Below are 15,737 nucleotides of genomic sequence, written 5' to 3'. Positions count from 1 at the left end.
CCTGGCCAATATGGTGAAACCCCATCTCTACTAAAAATACAAAAATTAGCTGGATATAGTGGCATGTGTCTAGTAGTCCCAGCTACTCAGGAGACTGAGGCAGGAGAATTGCTTGAACCCAAGAGGCAGAGGTTGCAGTGAACTGAGATCACCATACCACTGCACTCCAGCCTGGGTGAGATAGACTCTCACTCTGTTTCGAGAATAAAACCAAACAACCAAACCAAATGAAACAAAAATGTTGTTTTCAAATACATGTACACAGTTAAGTGGAAAACTCAGTTTGCAATAGTAGCAAATGAAATTTTAAATCCTGTCCCCACAGTCCTCCCCCGTTGCCTATCTCTCTTCTTACTCCCTTTTAATAACCATTTTCAGAAACGCTTAGTCTCCTTCCCCCACCCTTAAGCTATGTCTTACATGTTATATGGCAGTTTTTATTTGTTTTTTTTTTTGAGATGGAGTCTTGCTCTGTTGCCCAGGCTGGAGTGCAGTGGCACAATCTCTGCTCACTGCACCTTCCGCCTCCCAGGTTCAAATGATTTCCTCCCTCAACTTCCCAAGTAGCTGGGATTACAGACATGCTCCACCATTCCTGGCTAATTATTTGTATTTTTAGTAGAGACCAGGTTTCACCATGTTAGCCAGGCTGGTCTTGAACTCCTGACCTCAAGTAATCCACCTGCTTCGGCCTCCCAAAGTGTTGGAATTACAGGCGTGAGCTATCGCACCTGGCTTATGCGGCAGTTTTAAGAAGGGAACTAGAATAACTATCTAGGAATTCACTTGAATTAATTAATTATTTTAGAGACAGGGTCTTGTTCTGTCACCCTGGCTGGAGTGCAGTGGCACCATCGTAGTTCACTGTAGCCTCCACCTCCTGGGCACAAGACATCCTCCTGCCTTCTAAATTGCTGGGACTACAAGTGCAAGCCACCATGCCTGGCTGATTTTATTTTTTGTAGAGATGGGGCCTGGCTGTGTTTCCCAGGCTGGTCTCTAATTCTTGGCCTCAAGTGATATTCCTGCCCCAGCCTCTCAAAGGGTTGGCATTACAGGCATGAGCCACCACACCCAGCCCAGAAATTCTCTTCAGTTCCAGTTTGGCTCCAATGAATTTGTGAAAAGACCAGAAAGTTGAACTTCAGCAAGTCAGACTTGCTGAAGTAGGGAATCCCAAAACGAATACCAGCAACACCAGTCTTTATTATTAGGAAGTTTTAATTGTTTCAAACTCTCCACTAATTTCAAAAACAGGACACCTTCACTTTTTTTTTAAATTGTAAGTGTATCTTAATAAAGGTCCCTTAATTTGTGACGAGAAAAGAAGCCCCAATTCTGGGACGCACTTTGGGGAAACTTTTCAGAAGACCCATCTTTGAAGTGATAGTTGCTATCAGTTTTTGCCTTTTAAAATACAAGTTTAATTCATGGTTGATTAAAAAAAAAAAAGAAGAAGGAGAAAATAAAATACAACTTTATGAGTTATAATTTAGGTACCATAAAATTATCTAGTTTTAAATGTACAATTCAGTGATTTTTAAGAAATTGACGAGTTGCGCAATCATCACCACAGTCTACTTTTTAGCAGGTTTCCATCACCTCCAAAAGATCCTCAGGTCCACTTACAGTTAACCCTGTTCCTATGCCCAACCCCAGATGACCACTCATCTTTCTGTCCATATAAATTTGCCTTTCCTGGATAGTCAGGTAAATGGAAGTATACAGTATGTGGTCTTTTATGACTGGCTTCTTATGCTGAGTGTAATGTGTTTGAGATGCATCCGTGCTGTAGCATATGTCAGCACTTCTTTATTTTTCTTTGCAAGTTATAATCTGTTATATGGCTAGAACACATTTTGCTGATGCGTTAACTAGTTGATGGGCATTTAGATTATTTCTGCCTTTTGACTATCGTGGATAATGTTGCTGAGGCATCTGCATGCAAGTCTTAGTATGGATATGTTTCTGTTTCTCTTGGGTAGATACTTAGGAGTGGATTTGCTGGGTCATGTGGTAAATTTATGTTTAACTTTTTGAAAAATGTGTTGTTTCTTTAAAAAAAAATTTTGGTAATGCTGGGCATGGTGGCTCATGCCTATAGTTTCAGCACTTTGGGAGGCTGAGGTGGGAGGTCACTTGAGCCCAGGAATTTGAGACTAGCATGAGTTACATAGTAAGACCCTATCTCTACCAAAATAAAATAAAAATTAGCTACATCTAGTGGTACATGCCTGTGGTCCTGCCTACTCAGGAGGCTGAGGTTGGAGGATTGCTTGAGCCCAGGAGGTGGAGATTGTAGTAAGCTGTGATCATGCCACTGCAGTGCTAGGTGACAAGAGTGAGACCCGTTCTCAAAACAACAACAACAACAACACTGTGGTAAAGTATACATAATATAAAATTTACCATCTGGACTGTTTTTAAGTGTCTAGTTCATTGCTATTAAGAAATTCATGTTATTGTGCAATCATCACCACCATCCATCCATAGAACACTGTTCAGCTTGCAAAACTGAAACTCTGTATTCATTAAACAGTAACTCCCTCTTCCTTCCTCCAACCCCTTGGCAACCACCATTCCTATCTCTATGAATTTGGCCACCATAGGCACCTCATCTAAGTGGAATCATACTGTATTTGCCATTTTGTGACTATTTCACTTAGCATAACATCCTCAAGTTTCATTCAAGTTGTGGCACGTGTCAGAGATGCCTTTCTTTTTAAGGTTATATACTAGCCCTTTGAATGTATCTACTACGTTTTACTTATTTATTCATCTCTTAAGGGATGCTGGGGTTGCTTGCACCTTTTTACTATTGGGCTTAATAATGATGCTAGAACGTGGGTGTCCAAATATTTCTTTGACTTCCTACTTTCAGTTCTTTTGGGTATATACCCAGAAGTGGAATTGCTGCATCATATGGTAATTCCATTTCTAATATTTTGAGGAACTGTCATACTGTTTCCATAGCAGCCGTGCCATTTTACATTTTCAGCAGCAACACACAAGGTTTCCAGTTTCTCTACATCCTCTCCAACACTGTTTTCTCTCTTTTTTTTTTTTTTGTAGCAGCCATGCTAATGGGAGTGAGGTGGTATCTCATTGTAGTTTTGATTTGCATTTTCATAATTTTTTTTTTTGAGATGGGGTGTTGCTCTGTCACCCATGCTGGAGTGCAGTGGTGTGATATCTATCGGCTCACTGCAACGTCTGCCTCCAGGTTTCAAGTGATTCTCTTGCCTCAACTTCCCTAGTAGCTGAGATTACAGGCATGTGCCACCATGCCCAGCCAATTTTTGTGTTTTTAGTAGAGATGGGGTTTTGCCATATTGGCCAGACTGGTCTTGAACTCCTGACCTCAGGTTATCCACCTGTCTCGGCCTCCCAAAGTACTGTGACTACAGGTGTGAGCCACCATGCCTGGCCCATTTTCATAATTATTAATGATGTTGACCATCTTTTCATGTGTTTTTTGGCCATTTGTATATCTTCATTGGAGAAGTATCAGCTCAAGTTGTTTGCCCATTTTAAAATTTTGTTGTTATTGTTGTTGTTGAGTTGTAGGTATTCTTTATATATTATAGATATTAACCCCTTATCAAATATATAGTTTGCAAATATTTTCTCCCATTCTCTGGGTTGCCTTTTCACTGTGTTGAGAATGTCTTTTGGTGCACAGAAATTTAAAGTTTTTACGAATTCCAGTTTATCTGTTTTTCTTTTGTTGACTGTGTTTTTGTTATTTATTTTGAGAAAGGATCTTGTTCTGTTGCTTGGGCTGGAGTGCAGTAGCACAGTCATGGCTCATTGCTGCCTCGAACTGCTAGCCTCAAGTTATCTGCCTGCCTCAGCCTTCTGAGTGGTGTGAGTATAGGTGTGCACCACTACATCCAGCTAATTTTTAAAATTTTTGTAGAGATGGAGTCTTGTTTGTTGCCTAGGCTGGTCTTGAACTCCTGACCTCAAGTGATCCTTCTGCTTATGCCTTCCAAAGTGCTGGGATTATACATGTGTGCCACCACACCTGACCTGTCTGTGCTTTTGGTGTTATATCCAAGACACCATTGCCTAATCAATTATCATGAAGTTTTTTTCTGTATTTTCTTCTAAGAGATTTGTAGTTTTATGTTGAGGTCTTTCATCTATTTTGAGTAAATTTTTGTGTGTGTTGTTAGCTAAAGGTCCAACTTCATTCTTTTGCACACAGATACCTAGTTTTTCCAGCACCATTTGTTGAAAAGACTGCCCTTTCTCTATTGAATGGTCTTGGCACGCTTGTCAAAATCACTTGACCATATCTGTGAGGGTTTATTTCTGGGCTGTCTATTCTGTTCCATTGGTCTATAAGAAGCTAGCAAACTATTTTCCAAAGTGGCTATACCTTGTTACATCCACAAACACTATATGAGAATTCCAATTTTTCACATCCTGATAATTTGTTATTGTCTGCCCCTTTTGAAAAAAGAATTTATTTGTGTTGAATTGACAGATAATAATTGTTCATATTCATGGGGGTATAGTGTGGTGTTTCGAAACATGTGTACATTGTGTAATGGGCAAATCAGTGTAATTAGCATGTTCATCACCTCAATCACTTGTCATTTCTTTGTGATAAGAACATTCAAAATTCTCTCTTCTAGCTATTTCGTAATATGCAATATGTTATTGTTAACTATAGTCACTCTGCTGTGCGATAGAACACCAGACTTACTCCTCCTTTCTGCCCTTTTGGTTAGAGATATCTTATTGGATGTGAAGTTATGGTTTTGGTCCTTGACATTTAAACATTATGCCTTTATCCAGCATGCAGAGAGGTAGTGAATAAGAGTAGGGCCTTCCTCACTCACAACCACAGTGCCAATTACCTGCCTGGACACACTTTGTGCTTCTGCAGGGTAGAGTGAGTAACTCCAGGCAAGTCTCTTATCACCTAGGGCCTCAGCTTTCTCTATTAATAATGGCAGTAATTTATACTTTCCTTACATAGGGTGGGATAAGAATACTTATACAAGCACATTTTTCATTTTAGGTGCTAAATAAATGTCGGATTCACAGTTATACTGAATAAATTTTCCATCAGCATGTTCTTGCTGTGGGACATCTCTGACACTGATTTAAGTTTTCCAACAAATGTGACTTTCCAGTATTTTAAGCACGACAGAATCCTGCTAGACGGCTGGCTGTCTTTCTCCTGTTCCTCCGGATGTCACTCAAATGTCCTCACACCCATCTCACTCATTCACACTGAGTGAACTGTGAGCACCCCACTCCTTGTCTGTCTGTAATCTGGGTTGTGACCACTTGTTTATCCAGTTTAACTTCTTTCTCATCATCCATCCTGGTTTCTGCATACTATGACAAAATCAGTTACATACTATATGATCTCTAACCCTGGATCCTATTGGGATAAAAACATTATCCCAGTCCTGTTGAAAGTAGTGCAGTGCCCTTTTCTTCCTTCTTGGCTCTGCACTGTCTGCAGAGACTTGCTCTTGGGGGAGATGAAGTCATCTGGGTAGCTGCCCCTCCCTGTGCCCAGGTTGCTAGCTGCTACAGTAATTGGCTTGGCAGTGCACTCCCTAAAAGGTTGTCCTTCAGCTGGTACTTTGTTAAAGCTGCAAGGCCAACTCCCTTGGGAGTTCCCTTAGACAGCAGCTGTCATGCCTAATTAAGGAGAGACATGGGAAAGGTGTTTTGAAAGGAGACCTCTTACCTCAAAGAACAGTGGCCAGGCCTGAACATTGGAATGGGGAGATGAAGGCCAAAGTGGAGGGCATGGTAGCAGCAGCTCAGAAAACTAGGCAGAAAATGCTTTGCTGGCAGTCAAGGATAAGAGCATTGAATTTTTTTTTTAAGGACATAGTGTGTCCTTTTTAGCAATTCAAGCAATGAGTCCCATATATATTAAAAATTTTGTACACTTAGGTTGTTAGGTGTGCCATGGAGTGTGCACATGTTTAAGAACCAATTTTCATATCCTACAAAAAATCCTGAAACAAGGAAAACTCAAGGGACTCTTGGATATATCAATAGGGTATAACTTTAACTAGTTAGGACCACTTAGGGATACTGAGACTATTCTGTGCTTAAACTGTTAGGGTCCATAGTGAAGACCTGGGGCTTGGGGATGGAGTCCCTTTATAGTCTAGTTCATTAATGTCCAATAGGAATATGGGAGCCACATATATTATTTAACATTTTCTAGTAGCCCTGTGCATTAGTTTCTTAGGGCCGCCATAACAAATAACCATAAAATATGTGGCTTAAAACAACAAATAGGGGTTTTTTGGTTTTTTTTTCTCACAGTTTTGGAGGCTGAAAGTCTGAGATCAAGGTATCATCTGGGCCACACTCCTGAAGGCTCTGGAAGAATCCTTCCTTGCCTCTTCCTAGCATCTGATGGTGCTTGGCAATCCTTGGCAGCGTTCTTTGGCTTGTAGTGAGACCCTGGTCTCTCTTTTTTTTTTTTGAGTCGAAGTTTCATTCTTGTTGCCCAGGCTGGAGTGCAATGGCGCAATCTCAGCTCACTGCAAACTCCACCTCTGGGTTCAAGCAATTCTCCTGCCTCAGCCTCCTGAGTAGCTGGGATTACAGGCGTGCGCCACCATGCCAAGCTAATTTTGTACTTTTAGTAGAGATGGGGTTTCTCCATGTTGGTCAGGCTGGTCTCAAACTCCTGACCTCTGGTGGTCCGCGCACCTTGGCCTCCCAAAGTACTGGGATTATAGATCCTCGTCTCTCTTATAGTGAGATCCAGCCTCTGCTTCTGTCTTCACTTGGCCTTCTTTCCTGTTTGTCTGTGTCTCTGTCTCCAAATCTCCTTTTCCTTTCTCTTAGGAAAACACCAGTCATTGGTTTTAGGGCTTCATCTAAATCCAGGATAATTTCATCTGCAGCTCCTTAACTGATCACATCTACAACGTCCCTATTTCCAAATATGGTCTCATTCTGAGGTTCCAGGGGAACATGAACTTTATTATTATTATTATTATTTTTTTTTGAGACATAGTCTTGCTCTGTCACCTTGGAGTGCAGTGGTGCCATCTTGGCTCACTGCAACTTTGGCCTTCTGAGTTTAAGCAATTCTCCTGCCTTAGCTTCCTGAGTAGTTAGGACTACAGGCGAGTGCTGCCATGCCTGGCTAATTTTTGTGTTTTTCATAGAGACAGGGTTTTACTATGTTGGCCAGGTTGGTCTCAAACTCCTGACCTTGGGTGATCCTCCCACTTCGGCCTCCCAAAGTGCTGGGATTACAGGCGTGAGCCACTGCATCTGGATCAGACATGAACTTCAGGGCACACACTATTCAACTCACTGTGCTGCATTAAAAAAAATCAGAAAAGCCAAAAATTAAATTTTATTAATTCTAATATTTAAGTGAATAGTTCAATATATTATCATTACAATATGTAATCAATATAAAATAATTCTTAATAGGATATTTTAACATTCTTTTTTTGCACTAAGTCTTTGAAATTCAGTGTGTATTTTCAAACACTTATAACACATCTCAATTTTTGTTGCCAGTTTTTAAGGACTAAGTATTCACTTGTGGCTGGCTGCCACATCTTGGACAGCACAGTTGGAGTGCTGTGGAGCTGACAAAACTTTTATGCTTCTCAGTGTTTCGCCCCATATTTTCTCCCTCTCTTCAGTCTTCTTAGTTTTCAGGGAATGTCAATTTGTTTGGAAAGTCTCAGTCATTATGAACAAAAGAAATAAAAATCTACTTTGTACTGGGATCCCAAGACTCAGTGGAAGAAGTACAGTCAGCCAATTTTGAAAGAAAAGATCTTTATTCAGTTACATTTTTAAGCATCAGTGTTTATTATATGGTAGAATCCATTAAGCACTCTATCACAAGTGGTTTCAACACGTGTGGTTAATACTGAAGATGTAACTCTTTTTTTTTACTGAGTAGGGGGAATATAAGGCCTTATTATTACAAATCCCCCTGCCATGAGATTTGTGACTCGCCCATTTACGAGCCCCTAGTGAACACGGCCATTATTCTCTGTCATGTTAAGACAAGAAGGGGCATCAATAAACTTTTTTTTCCTGGGCTGACTGAGCTTAGTCTGTTGCAATAATGAAGTTAAGATCTACATCTCTAAAACTCTGTATTGTCTTCTCCAAGAATTTAAAGCTTGTTATTTGTTAGCATGAATCTCAGGGCAAGGAGGAGTTTTATAAGCAAGCCTATAGGAAGAAAAATTTTAGAGCCTTGAATTCTTTATTTTATTTATTATTATTATTATTTTAAATTTTGAGACAGGGTCTCACTCTGTCACCCAGGCTGGAGTGCAGTGGCGTGATCTCAGCTCACTGTAACCTCCACCTCTCAGCTTCAAGTGATTCTCCTGCCTCAGCCTCCCAAGTAGCTGGTATTACAGGTACCCACTACCACGCCTGGCTAAATTTTGTATTTTTAGTAGAGACGGGTTATTACCATGTTGGCCAGGCTGGTCTCGAACTCCTGACCTCAGGTGTTCTGCCTGCCTTAGCCTCCCAAAGTGCTGGGATTACCTGTGCCTGTCCTGTCTGGCTTAATTTCTTTTCTTCTTTTTTTGAGACAGGGTCTCTGTTGCCCAGGCCAGAGTGCAGTGGTGCAATCTTAGCTCACTGCAACCTGTGCCTCCCGGGTTCAAGTGATTCTCCTACCTCAGCCACCTAAGTAGCTGGAATCAGGCATGAACCGCTATGCCTGGCTAATTTTTATATTTTTTTGTATTTTTTTTTTTTTTGAGACAGAGTCTCGCTCTGTCGCCCAGTCTGTTGTGCAGTGGCATGATCTTGGCTCACTAACCTCTGCCTCCTGGGTTCAAGTGATTCTCCTGCCTCAGCCTCCTGAGTTGCTGGGACTACAGGTGTGTGCCACGACGCTTGGATAATTTTTGTATTTTTAGTAGAGATGGGGTTTCACCATATTGGTCAGGCTGCTCTTGAACCCCTGAACTCGGGTGATCTGCCTGCCTTGGCCTCCTGAAGTGCTGGAATTACAGGCGTGAGCCACACCCCGACCCTGTCTGGCTTAATTTCTACACATCTTTACCCACTGTGATGTAGTCACATTAGCCTTTAGTGTCTGTTGAGCAAGCCAGGCACTCTCTTGCTTTAACAGGAGCTGTTTCCCCTTAAACCAGATACCTAATGACCACTCCCTCCTTTCTTCAAGTCTTTGCTCTGAGGTCATCTCAGAAAGACCTGGTTAAAATTATACCTTCTATCCCAGCCTCTGCTAAGTTCCCTGTACTTGTCCTTTTATCTTTCCATAGCCCTGTCACATTCTCCAATATATTCTATAATTTACTTATTTGTGTTAATCGTGTTTTCCCCATCCCCTGCCGCCCCTAACGTAATCTCCAGGAGAGCAGGATCTTGGTTTCTTAGTCAGTAGTACCTGGCATGTAGTAGGCCCTGAATAAATTTTGTTGAAAGAATGAGTCAATGTGCATAACTCCCTGGCTTGAAATGCAGTTCTCCAAACTCAAAGGTTTTTGGTTACGACTGTTTTTTCCTTCTAGGTTTGGCCTGCCATACTTAATTGCTTTGTTGGGGCTGTTTTGTCATTTTTCTTTCTCAAACCAAAGGCCCTTGGGGAAAGGGTTGTGAATCAGACCAACTAGTCGGAAAAGCTGGAGGCTTAGGGAGTTCCTGGAAGTAGCTATGCGGCAACTGAGAGAGGCTGGTCCACAGTAAGGGTGGTTTCCTCTCACCCTACAAAAACTTAGTGATACTTTTGTAGGGGAAGAAAGCTGTTTTCCCTTTACCATTTTGGGTGTCTCGGTTGGGGCCCTTTCAGTTAGACTAATAAAAGACATTAATAAGAGAAAAACAAAAACAAGTTTATTGATATATTCATTGTGCATGAACATGGGAGCACCCAGTGAGGAATAACTCAAAGAGGTGGTTATAACTTGGGCTTATAGGCTATCTCAGCATAGAATAGTAAATTTTTAGAGAAGTGAGGAGACAAAGGAAAAGGACCTTGAGCTGGTAGGGACAGCAGATTGTGGGAAAGCAAGTATATGGGGGAACCAATGGTAGATCAGGGCTGGTTTTAGCAAGCTTTGTTATGTAGGTTCCGCTGGTACCTGGTCCCGGCTGAAGGTATAGAGTTGCCTCCGTGATCAACTTCTATCCTTCCTGGTAGAGAGGGAAGGAAGGATACCTTTAAGAATTTATGTTCTGCTTCTGGGGAGATAGGGGGAGGGCAGAGAGCTTTTCTTTTATCTGCATTTTAATAACCCTTATACCAAAGTTGTATATTTTGGTTTGCCATAATCTGCTGTTCTTCACAGTGTAAGTTCTCATGACAGTTTCCTTCAAGAACATGGCCTCAGAAGCCATTGCAACCTCTGAGGAGGTGGATGGCTCATGGCAGAGAATTTCAAGGCCAGGTTCATCCTGGCAACAGAGAACTCTGGGGGTAAGAGTCGGGCCTGCCTTATGCCTAGACAAAAAAGGGCCATTTGAGCTACTCACTGGGGGCTGTAGCTATGGAGATGCTGATGGAGGTGCTTCTCCTGGCCCTGTCTTCTCCATCCTCATTAATACAAAATGGGAAAAGCAGTCAGGTTAGGTGTTGCAGATTCACAGGGCCCACTGAAAGAGACTCATATTCAAAAGCAGATTTTTCTTCTACTGTGACCCTTCTTACCTTGCCAATGGTTTATTCTCTTTTCTTATACTGTTATACATATATACCCTTCAGAAATGATCGCTATCTTTGAGAATTTTATGTATGAGGTCAAAGCAGCAGCCACTCTGAAATTTTCTTCAAGTTAGACGTATGCTGCTGGGCTCAGTGGCTCACACCTGTAATCCCAGCACTTTGGGAGGCTGAGATGGGCGGATCACCTGAGGTCAGGAGTTTGAGATCAGCCTCAGCAACATGGTGAAACCTTGTCTCCACTAAAAATACAAATATTAGCTGGGCGTGGTGGTGAATGCCACCAAAAGTAATCCTGGCTACTCAGGGGGCTGAGGCACAAGAATTGCTTGAACCTGGGAGGCAGAGGTTGCAGTGAGCGGAGATCATGCCACTGCGCTCCAGCCTGGTCAACACAGAGAGACTGTCTCAAAACAAAACAAAACAAAAGTTCTGATAACTTGTGTTACAAAAGTAAAAATGTCAATTTTAGTAATATCTTTTCTTTAACCCATATATATAAAATAATACATTTAAACATATAATTTCAATATATAATATAAAAATCGATAATGATATATTTTACTTTTTTTGCGCTAGTCTTCTAAACCTGCAATTTTACAACTGCAGTACACTTTGATTTGAACTAGCCAGATTTCAAGTGCTCAGTAACCACATGTGGCCAGAGGCTACCATACTGGATAGTATATGTAGAAGGCTCTCCCCTAGAGTGACTTCATCTGTGTTACATGTTATTCAAACAATGTATCATCTGGTTTCCCAGCAACAACTGGCTTGAAGCAGTAAATAAATGGTGAGAGTGTTGGAGTGCTAAAGAATAGTAGAGAAGGGGCGGAAGAATTATTTTTATAAGTGACTGGGGTCATTCAATGCAAGCATTCTAGCTTTTCATACCTTGGGACTGGCTGAAGCTCACAGTGGGGTACCTGGTAGAATAATTGATAATTTTTCATGCTTACCCTCCACTTCATAGGTCAGATCACTTCAAGAAGGCCAGATCATACTCACCCTTGTCTACAAACATAGGGAAGTATGAAGAGTACGTAGATAAAGTTAAGGAAGCTTTCTATCAAGTGTCGCTAAAATAATGGTGTTCTAACAGGAAACCTGGAGAGATATATATATGTAGAAACCCAGGACTACATGATGAAGCCTTCTTCATTTCTAAAGCTGGGAGCTCACAGAAGTCCTGGAGGAGCCGGCAGACTTGGCTTCTGCTGGGTGTGCCCTGTCTCATCTTCCTAAGATTGCTAACTTTTTCTGTTCCATGGGTTTCCCTTTTGGGGCAGAAATGCACCTGGTGCCTTAGAGCCTGCAAGGTTCAACCTTTGTCTAGACCTCAGCCATGTTTGTGGGACATCAGGAGTCTGGCTTGTGGATTTGGAAAGTCCATCTTTTGAGATGGATTTTCTTGGAGCTGACCGCTTCCTGGACACCCACTGGGGTCAGTGGTAGCAAAGTGTGTGGGTCAGCTATGTGAACTGCAGCATGCAGATTCCAGCTAGCAGAAAAGAAAAGAAAACAAAAAGCAAAGCACGCACCCAAATCAAATACCACCATTGACTTTTCTATTTTTCTTTTGCGTATATGGAAGACAGCAAAGTCAGGGGTGAGGGGGTAGCTGTTATGTAACTAGTGTGCATTGTTCTCATGTAAAACCATCAGTCCATGGCTGCCTGTTACATAATTTTGTCTCTTTCTTTATTCCTTTTTTAGGCCGAGGAGTCTTGTAAATGTAATGGCTGGAAAAACCCCAACCCCTCACCCACTCCCCCGAGAGCCGATCTGCAGCAAATATTTGTCAGTCTAACGGAATCCTGTCGGAGTTGTAGCCATGCCCTAGGTAAGTTCCCAAATCTTCAAGGAAAGTGTAAAAAGTTCACTGTAGCCTGAGATGCTTACTGAGTTCTGTGTGTTCACCAAATTTGAATGCTGTGTACCTCTGTATGAGACCAACAACAAGAGTCTCTCTAGTCTCATGAGTTTGCTGGGAAGGGCTTCTTGTCAGAGACAAATGCTGCACTGTGTGCAGTGACTCTGTCTCTTCTTCCTTTCAAGAGCGGAGTTGGACTGGGGGGTTGCCAAGTAAGATGAAACATGACAATCGAGCTAGTTAGCATGAATAATGTGTAACATGTCCTGATTCATTTGAGGGTTGGGGTCTGAGGGTCTTTGACCTCAGGGTTGAAACCTCAGCCAACTGGTTCTTGGTTTAATGATAATAATTATCATTATTATTATTTCTGTTGCCCTGCACTTTCTGGGGTGCTTCATTTTATCTTCCTGTTCCTTAGTTTTGTGTATCTGATAGCTCTTTCTTCACTGGGCTGCTCTTCATTGTGTTTGGTGAATGTTTACTGGTGGTTTCCCTTTCAACCTTCTTGTCTGAGCCTGCAAAATAATCATTGTCAGTCTGGCACGGTAGGCCCTGCTGCAGTTACTCAAAACGACTCTGCTCATCTGTTGTTCTGTGTCCCAATACTAGTTTTATGATTCAAATATTAAAAAAAAATCATATGTTCTTTGAGTAGATAAAAGTTAATGAGGAATTAGTGTTCCCTAGATACTAAGATTTCAGTCTACAAAGAATCTTAGAAAAGTATTCTTACTTTTCCGCCTTCAGTTTATACAGTCTCCCCCAAAATGTCAACAAGGCCAGTTTGCTGTCCATGACTGCAAGGACATAGCACTGGGCATAACATTCTTACTAAGGTACTTGCTTTTTCCACTTGATCATTTATAAGTGGGTGACTGCTTATACCATCGTTTCTCTAGCGCTTCCTGCTTACGAGAAATGGTGTAGCCTCCAAGGTTAGCATGGTGTTAGGTCATCTGAAATTTTATTTTGTACTCAGAGAGTATTTTAATATTTACAGAGCATAAAAATAGATAATGTGATCTTCCCAAGAAGTCATCACATTGAAGTAACCTTCTGAAAAAAGAATAGTCCTGATCTCACAAAAGAAACACACTAATAATTTTGTCATTTTGTCGACTTAACTGGTATCTCAAATAATGTAAGCTCCGAGTTTTGAAGTACCCAATATAGAGCAAAATTTCAAAAGTTAGAGAACTGTCCTTGATTATAATATACCTTTTTTAAAACAGCAGCAACAATAACACTATCTATGAATGGAGTTTAGGATTGCCTCAGGAAATATGACTGTAGTAAAAGGCTGGACTAAAATCCTTAAGCCCTAGGCTTGAAGTGTATTTGTTATTGATTGGGAAATCCTATTATCCTACATCAATTAACATTTAAAACAGGATCTTCCTTCTTTCTTAGCTGAGCAGATTGTCCCCATTCTGAGCACGTAAACACACATGAATGCCTGAAGGCAGAAACAGTGCTTCACAAAAAAAAGAGCCAACTTTGTTTCCTTTTTTATTTCTTAACAAGCTTTGAAACCAAATGCCCTCATTCTGCAATACAAAATCAAGAATGAAGAATGAAAAAAAAAGCACATATCCTTTGACCTGGCAAATCCATGCCAAAAATTTAATCTATGTTTAAATTAGGATGTTCCTGCAAACTAAAAGGACAGTGACAGTGTATTACGGCCTTACTTATGATAATAAAAAGCATGAAACACCTAAATATTCCAATGTAGGAGACGATTGTGAAGAAATCAGGGAATAAAGCAGCTTGATAGGAGGTTTTATAATTTAGGACTAAATTATTGGATCTATCAGCCTGGGTTCAAATCCTGGTTCTATAACCAGTAGCTGTGAGCACAGGAGCACATTACTTAATCTGCCTGGACCAGTTTTTTCAGCTCTGAAATGGGTTAATACTAATAATATCTACCTTGTAGGATTATTGTGAGGATTAAATGAGATAAGTAAAAATCTTAGAATAGTACCTGGCATATAAATACATGATTATTAGCTGATGTTATTAGTATTAGTGGCATTATAACACTGTCAGCGTTCTTTTACTTCAAACAACAGTCTAGCTTAAATAAGAAAACAATGCATATAAGAAGGGTACTAGTAGCTTCTAGAAGCTGAAAACAGTGGGAAAACAAGTTTTGATCTGGTTTGGGGATCTCAGCTGCAGAAGTTCACGGACCTTCTGTTCAGTTTGCTGCCACTGAACGATTTAGGATTCAGCTCCAACTGCCTCTGTCCCTGTGAGTATTGGTTCAGGATTTAAATACCCAGTGGAGGAGATTATGCCTGTCATGTACCTAACCCCAAATTTTACCCCAGGGAGCTAAGAAGTTGGTCCTTTCCCAAATACAGGATGCTGACTCAGGAACAGCATTGATGTTTCATCAGTATAATCCCATTATATTAGTTTAGAAAATAAAATACTTTAAGGCTGAGTGCACTGGCTCAGGCCTGCAATCCCAGCACTTTGGGAGGCCTATATGGGCAGATCACTTGAGGTCAGGAGTTTGAGACCAGCCTGGCTGACATGGTGAAACCTGGTCTCTACTAAATTATAAAAATTATCTGAGCGTGGTAGTACACAGCTGTAATCCCAGCTACCTGGGAGGCTGAGGCATGAAAATCGCTTGAACCTGGGAGGGGGAGGCTGTAATGACCTGAGATCATGCCACTGCACTCCAGCCTGGGCAACAGAGTGAGACTCCATCTCAAAAAAAAAAAAATTTTTTTTTTTTCATAGGGCTTCATCTCTACACTTTCTCTCCCTTACCTTTCTTGTAGGCTGATGGGTGGGGCTGAAGGTTCCAATCCTTTAATCCTCTGATCACTTGGTCTCCCTGGTGAGCAGCTTCGTCCTGGGGTATCTATGCACTATACCTCAAGTCACCTCATTAGCATAGACTCAAGTATGCTCAAAAGGGGCTCATGATGAACAACGTAAGATATTCCTCCTGCTCAGGAAATCTCAGCGGTTTTAAGAGCTTGTGACAGGAACTGGGACAAAGACCAAATATATTTCATACTGTACCACACACATATATTTTAATATATATGATCAGGAAAAGGTCTGGAAGGATGTACGTTGAGTTGCTGACTGATTTTTCTCAGGGTACTTGGGGTACGGGTGTTTAAAAAATATTTTCCCCTACTCCTTCCTTTCTTCGTTTTT

At 41.2% G+C, this 15,737-nt stretch overlaps 1 protein-coding gene across 2 annotated transcripts in view; it reads left to right on the top strand.

Annotated features, from left to right (window-relative positions):
• The window catches only part of KAT2B (lysine acetyltransferase 2B), a 108,041-nt gene that overhangs the window by 19,637 nt on the left and 72,667 nt on the right, over positions 1-15,737 (top strand). For both annotated transcript variants that reach the window (XM_021674562.2, XM_012466720.3), the window contains exon 2: positions 12,392-12,518. In XM_021674562.2, the coding sequence (XP_021530237.2) occupies positions 12,392-12,518 (127 nt within the window). The remainder of the gene's footprint in view (positions 1-12,391; positions 12,519-15,737) is intronic.

The sequence above is a fragment of the Aotus nancymaae genome, unplaced genomic scaffold (assembly GCF_030222135.1).
Source record: "Aotus nancymaae isolate 86718 unplaced genomic scaffold, 86718_ANA_hifiasm-v0.15.2.pri h1tg000019l, whole genome shotgun sequence".
NCBI classification, from domain to species: domain Eukaryota; kingdom Metazoa; phylum Chordata; class Mammalia; order Primates; family Aotidae; genus Aotus; species Aotus nancymaae.
The sequence above is the reverse complement of the archived record's forward strand: the minus strand, read 5'-3'. Positions and strand labels throughout refer to the sequence as shown.